Here is a 7,173-nt window from a genome sequence, read left to right on the forward strand (position 1 = left end):
CTTTTCTTTCTTTCCCTCCACAAAAAAAAAAAAAAAAGTTCAGAATCCAAAACTTGCCTTATTCCAATTTTGACCATATATATTTTTTTTCTATAAAAAAATATATCTAAATTACACCCAATTATCTTTCTCACAAACAGCATGTGAATATTGTGAGATAACAGGATGTTATTACCGGTGAGTGACTGTGCGCAAGGAGAGCCTCAGTTGTTTCCAGCCATTTTGGTTTGTGTCCCTTCCTCGAGTAGCAATACTCACCATGCCGCCCAAAAGTGAGTCTCCGCAGTTTTTCTTATTTTTAACCCGTAGTTAGTCTAATTAATGGTGTTCCAGGTACATAAAGTTAAAGGTTTAGGTGTGAATGTTGTCTTAAATGGCGTGAGAGGACAGACATTTGTCTGAATAGCGGTAAATAGAGCAAGTTATGTGAGTCACGTGTGAGAAGCGATGGAAGATGAGTACTGGTAGGGTTTTGGCAGCGGGAAAAATTAATTAAGCTTCCCTCATCTGCCCTATCCTAGCGGTGCAGATGTGACGGTGTGTGTTTGTCTTGACTTATTTGTTTGAATGTGTGTGATGGGAAATGAAGAAGGAAAGGAAAGCCGCACCCGTGTTAATGTTGAATTATTTGTTATGGTGAAAATACATGAACATAAACTACTTCAGGTGGGTTATGTCATGTCAGGTTAGGAGGAGGTAGCCTAACTTGAGCTTACCTTGTAGTAAGATAACCTAAACCTAAGCTAACTATTTATTGAGCTAACAAAGTTAAGTATGTATTAAACATAATCAAGCTAACCTCTTCAGTTGGGTCAGACCATGTTAAAACATAACATTGCATTTCATAAGGTATATTTTCTGTTCATACTGATATTTCCTGTGTTTTACAGTGGTGTTTGCTCTTAATTTGTAGGTTGTATTGTTTATTTTCCTTACTCATGTGTCATGGCTAATTATTTCCTTGTGTTTACATTTTTTTCAATATATATCTTCCATTCTTTCTTACAGATTTTTATTTTTAGATATTAGATGAAAGACAGGAGTTTGGAAAGTTGTGTTATTGTTTGTTCATTTTTGATACATGATAAATCTTTGGTAATTGTCTAGAGTCCTTACCGGGCCTTATTACTGGTCTATTCACTTCAATTCTTTTACACATACCTTCACATGCACCTAAAACATCATTTTAAAGTGGGGGACAAATGCCCCCTTCCCTCTAGTCCAGCAAAATTGGGGACATGTGGGAAGGCGGGGTTTTTGGGTGGGGGAGACATAAATCAGCGAGCGATTTTCGGCCTTTCCACTGCCCCTGTAGGTTAGGTTAGGTTAGGTTACGGTATTGGATACGTTTTAACTATATAGAAAGATCCATACTTGGTGTTGAATGGTGTTTTTAAAAAAGTAAACATAGAATCAATCATCTATTGGTTTTGGATGAGGTGTTTGTGAGCGAGTGATGCTGCACTGGACCTGAAGCTCCTAACCTAACAAACATAACCTAACCTAACCTAACCTAACCTAACCTACAGGGGCAGTGGAAAGGCCAAAAATCGCTCGCTGATTTATGTCTCCCCCACCCAAAAACCCCGCCTTCCCACATGTCCCCAATTTTGCTGGACTAGAGGGAAGGGGGCATTTGTCCCCCACTTTAAAATGATGTTTTAGGTGCATGTGAAGGTATGTGTAAAAGAATTGAAGTGAATAGACCAGTAATAAGGCCCGGTAAGGACTCTAGACAATTACCAAATCTTTATTTGAATGATATGTGCTATTTAAGTCTATAGTCCAATACATTAATGCATCGATATTATGGAGATATACTTCTGCATTGCACCCTCAGCCTTTGAGTGTTTGAGAGTCCCTGCCTGGCCTCACGGGCCCAGGGCTGTGAGCATTGTGCTGTCTGCTGTGGCTCGATTGGATCCTAATTAAAGGCACTGACTGTTTCTGGGCAGAGTTTGATAGGCTAAGTTTAGTTTAGATTAGGTTATGGTTAGCTTATTTCAAAGTTAAAAGAAGCCACTTGTAGTTTCTGGCAAAGAAAACTATCTTGATTTGAAAAAGCATTATATATTGCCCAGAAATAAATAGTCATTGTCTCAAAAACTGTAGGCTAAGTCTATCTTCATATTACCCAAATGTGCAACTGTTGAAAAAAAAAGGAAGCACCATCTTGAATGCGATATTTGCAAATATTAAATTCCTTGCCCATTTAAAGTTGAGGGATGAAAAGAATGAGTAATAAATTAACGCAAACTACTCCAAATTCAGCCTAATTCATCATCACAGATAACACACACGTGCAGTTACTCTGAACCACTTACTTTCATCCCTCATTAGAGACAAAGAACAAGTCATTTTCATCCCTCATTAGGAGTAAAGAACCAGTCACTTTTCATCCCTTGCTAGGAACAGTTTCACTGGTCTGTCAGAATGTGCTAACTAAATTAAATTAAGCCTGACCTAACCAAACCAAGTGAATTCTTAAAACACCTTACTTTGCCAGTTAAGCAGCTGAAATAAATAAGTGTTTTTATTTATTTTTTTAAATTTTTTTTTATATTATTATTATTATTTTATTTATTTATTTATTTATTTATTTATTTATTTATTTATTTACTTATTTATTTATTATTATTGGCCAGCAGCATTGTCTTCATTCAAAGAAACCAGTCAGCATTAATTATTCCACTCTGGCATTTTGAGGTCACTCATCTCGGTGCCACATGCATGTATCACATGCAGCATCACTCAGTGGGCAGTGATTTAATGTCAAGTGAGGCTGTATGGCACTCCAGACAGTTGCCTCAGAAAGACTGCAGTGGCAGTCTGGAACAGTATGAATAAGATTTAAAAAAATGGCTAGCAGCATTTCCAGTACATACATACAGAATTGAGAACATTCAACATGAAAGGATGTATCTGATGGGATGGCCAAGAATTGCTGCTGCTCATTGGGCAAAGAATTTGATATACCACAATGTTAAGGTTAAAAAAAAAAAAAATTGTCTCCTGAGGCTCAGGTTTTGTTGTATAGAGCAGTGTGATCTTATTATTACCTAGAAATACTGGAATTTTCTCTAAACTTGCAAAAAAAAGTTTTGTCCACCAGACTGATGGATATAATTCTTTAAATTTACTGGAAAGTACAAGAAACCTGTATGCCTACACATGACAGTCCTTGTGCAATACATTTGTAATGTCTATGCTCACTTGTCATCCCAGTCTTTATATATATATATATATATATATATATATATATATATATATATATATATATATATATATATATATATATATATATATATATTTATTTATTTATTTTATTTTTTTTTTTTTTTTTTCTGCATGAGGGACCAGATTACAATGTTCTAGACATCTACCTTTATTTGAGAGCTGCAAACCTTTTTCTGAGAGCTGCAAACCTTTTTCTGTGTCCCAGTCTGATTGGTAACTCTTTAAGGATTATGTCTATGTCTTTTTATCATCCTTTCCATTGACTTAAGCAGTCCTATATCCACTCTAATATGTGACAGGAACCAAAACTTTGCTGCTTAAGTGGAGGCTTCCATGTTGTGCTTATTTGTCTAAGGGAGTTAAAATAATGAATATCATGTTAGATTTGACTAAAAGAATTTCTTTGATTTGTAGTGAAATGACAACTTTTTCATGAATATCATAAAATTCAATTTTACATTTCAGAAGATAAAAAGCCTGCAACAGGAGCGACTGGGGGCAAGTCAGCAGGCGGGTCTGAGAGCAAGCCCGCTGCTGGAGCCACTGGTGGAAAGTCAACTGGATCTGGAGCCAAGCCAGCTGGAGCTGCAGGTGGAAAGCCAGCTGCACCCAAACCTGCTGCTGCTGCTGGTGGAGGTGGGAAGCAAGGTGGAGCCACTGGTGGCAAGCAAGGTGGAGCCACTGGTGGCAAGCAGCCTGCTGCTGCTGGTGCAAAGCCTGCTGCTGCTGCAAAGGGTGGAGCTACCGGAGGCAAACAGAATGCTGCTGGAGGCAAGCCTGCTGCAGCTGCTGGTGGAAAGACTGGAGCTGCTGGAGGAAAGGCTGGAGCCACTGGAGGAAAGCCTGCAGCAGCTGCTGGAGGCAAGCAGGGTGGCAGCAAAACTGGAGCCACTGGACCCAAGGCTGCAGCAGGTGCAGGAAAAGCTGGAGGCAAACAGAGTGCTGGAGCTGCTGGAGCCAAGAAACAGGGAGCCAAGGCAACTGGCACCAAGGCAGCTGCTGGTGCCAAGCAGGGAGCAGGCACTAAACCAACAACAGGAACCAAGAGGCCAGCAGGATCTGCTGCCAAGGGGCCTGCTGCCAAGAAACAAGCCAGTGGAGCAGCAGCTCCTAAGAAGGCAGCCCCGAAGAAGGCAGGAGCTAAGGGAGCAGTTGCTGGCAAGGCTGGTGCCAAGGGTGCAGCCAAGAAGCCTGCTGGTAAGGGAGCTGTTGGAAAGAAACCTGTGGCTAAGGGAGCTGCTCGTCCTAAGGTCGGAGTGAAGAAGTTGACCATGGGAGCCTCCAAAGACAAGAGAGTGAAGACCAAGACTGGCAAGAAGGTTGCAGTAAAGAAGGCTGTGAGGGTGGCTCTCAAGGTATGCTATCATCTTTTGGTTTCTTTTCCAATCCAAAATTAACCTTCTCAGATGTAATATTCAACAGGCTGGTGGTATGAGGGTATGATACTCATTTTGTAGATCACCTTTTTTTTTTTTTTTTTTTTTTTTTTTTTTTTTTTTTTTTTCCCAAAAGCTGCAGAATTTAGGGATTTTATCAAGATTGCTTAGAATATCAGGTTTTCTGGGGAAAAAAAACTAGGAGGATTGTTTAACTGTGACTTTGAAGACTCATCCAAATGCACAGTTAATTTATAGTATTTGTGCATCATCATTAGAATTAGGGGGTATAGCTGATGTATCTGTCACCTCCCCACAGATTGTGAAGGGTGCTCATGGCACCAGAGTGAAGAAAATCAGAACTACTGTTCGTTTCCGTCGCCCCAAGACCCTGAGGCTGCCACGCAACCCCAAGTACCCTCGCCGCTCAGTCCCAAGGAAGAGCAAGTATGTTGGTTATTGCTCTGACATGACAACCTCTCTCTCTCTCTCTCTCTCTCTCTCTCTCTCTCTCTCTCTCTCTCTCTCTCTCTCTCTCTCTCTCTCTCTCTCTCTCTCTCTCTCTCTCTCTCTCTCTCTCTCTCTCTCTCTCTCTCTCTCTCATAAAGAAGGGGTCCCAAAGCTAAAGAAATGCCAGATAATTATTACTGACCATTTTGTTGTTACTATTATTTTCTTGTAACCTTGAAATTAGCAATTAGTACCTATTTGTCTTCAACATCTGTTGGTACTATTATATCCTTGAAGCCATGAAATCAGTTATTGTTACCTATTTGCCTTCTTCAGCAGCTAACTTCACCATTCTCTCTATCTATATATCTGTCAGACTCATCACTCCCTCCGCCTGTCACAAGGGAGAGCTGTGATAGAATGTCTGCAGCTTGCTTAACAAATATTCCCTTCTTGCTTGTTCTAGTGCTTGGCTTCTATTGACACCTTTCATGTATCTGCTTCTCCACTCTCCCCTTCCATATATCAAGTAGCCTTTGTTGACATCTTCATTTTCATTCGCATACACTTTATCTTGTACACACCTTTGTGATCACCCTCTCATCTTGTCAGTTCACATGATAACTGGAAATGATAACTCATTTCCACAGCATGTCGTCTTGCTTGTTGTGCCACATTCCACTTCCAGGTCTCTGATCCAGACATCATTGTTGGCATGAGAAAATTATTCCTTAAGCATCATCAGCAAACAAACAGTCCATCCCACTCATTCTGTTAGTTTTGCGCCATTTCCTATTTTACCTTTCATCTCTCCCTTTGCAGCAGGACACTAAAACATTAAGCAACCACAGAGACATAACAAATCCCTATCTTGCTTCTGTTCATAAAAGTGAAATACTCTAAGCTCTCGTTCCACTTTTACATATGCAGTTGCATCCTTATAAAAAGCCTTAATTCCTTCCAGCATTTGTCTTCCTACACCATGAATTTAAGAACATCCCAAAGCACTTCCCTGTATACCAAGTCATATACTTCCTCTAGGTTCTGTTTACCATTATCTCACATTAGTATTTAAACTGTTCTTCCCTGTAAATCTATCAGGGAGGAACTTCTAGCTAGAAAAACCCTCACTAATTAGATACCAATATTTTTACTATACACAGGCTTACAATTCTGCATTTTCCAGTTCCCATATTTTGTTTACATGTTCTCTCTCACCTGTTTCCTAATAGACTGGATGCCTTCAACATCATCAAGTACCCTCTTACAACTGAGTCTGCCATGAAGAAGATTGAGGACAACAATACCCTTGTCTTCATCATTGACCGTCTTGCTAACAAGTACCAGATCAAGTCTGCTGTGAAGAAAGTTAGTAGCTCTTACTCATGGTTAAAATTATCTGGTTTTATATTAGGAGATATGAAAATTATAAGCCATGAAATAATGTTGTATATACTCTCCTTAGTTTTAGTAATTTACAGTAAAGCAGTTTTTCTGTATTTGTATGCTGATTTATAAATTTCTTTTCAGTTGTATGAGATCGATGCTGCTCGTGTCAACACGCTTCACAGGCCCGATGGACTGAAGAAGGCGTATGTGAAACTTGCCCCTGACTACGATGCCCTTGATGTTGCCAACAAGATTGGCATTATCTAAACATTGTGGTGAATGGAAAGATTTAAGTAAAAAAAAATGTCTCATTAGTTTTTTCTTATCCTGAATTTGATATTACAGAGAATGTGAATGGACCAGCTAGCAGAGTTTAAGGGAAAAGTATCAGAGATTGTAACACAGACCATGTGGATGAAGAGTAAAACTACAAGAAGGCATTAGTTGATCTTTCCTGAGCCTGGATGCCACCGTGCAATAGATGGTCAGATTTGGGCTGGAAAATGTGTCACGTGGTTAATTTTGAAGGAAGTAAACTTCGCGTTACTAAAATGTGAGAGCTGCTATAGGAAATTAAAAGTGGGGCTTAATTGAAATAGAAAATAAAACGGAGTGACTGAGAACTGAAGGAGATTGAAAGGATGAATGTATTGATACTAAACGGGAAGACTGGTGAATGGATTGATATAGTGGAAGTATTTTTTGGAAAAGCAATCTAAGA

General features: G+C 39.5%; 1 protein-coding gene across 1 annotated transcript; it reads left to right on the forward strand.

Annotated features, from left to right (window-relative positions):
- The first annotated feature begins 122 nt into the window (after nucleotides 1–122).
- LOC135100647 (uncharacterized transmembrane protein DDB_G0289901-like) lies at nucleotides 123–6,763 on the forward strand. Its single transcript, XM_064003736.1, has 5 exons — nucleotides 123–272; nucleotides 3,703–4,592; nucleotides 4,933–5,060; nucleotides 6,296–6,431; nucleotides 6,594–6,763. The coding sequence occupies exons 1-5, from the start codon at nucleotides 260–262 to the stop codon at nucleotides 6,717–6,719; spliced, it is 1,293 nt and encodes a 430-aa protein (XP_063859806.1). The 5' UTR covers nucleotides 123–259; the 3' UTR covers nucleotides 6,720–6,763.
- Nucleotides 6,764–7,173: the final 410 nt, after the last annotated feature.

This window comes from Scylla paramamosain, chromosome 5 (assembly GCF_035594125.1).
Source record: "Scylla paramamosain isolate STU-SP2022 chromosome 5, ASM3559412v1, whole genome shotgun sequence".
Taxonomy (NCBI): domain Eukaryota; kingdom Metazoa; phylum Arthropoda; class Malacostraca; order Decapoda; family Portunidae; genus Scylla; species Scylla paramamosain.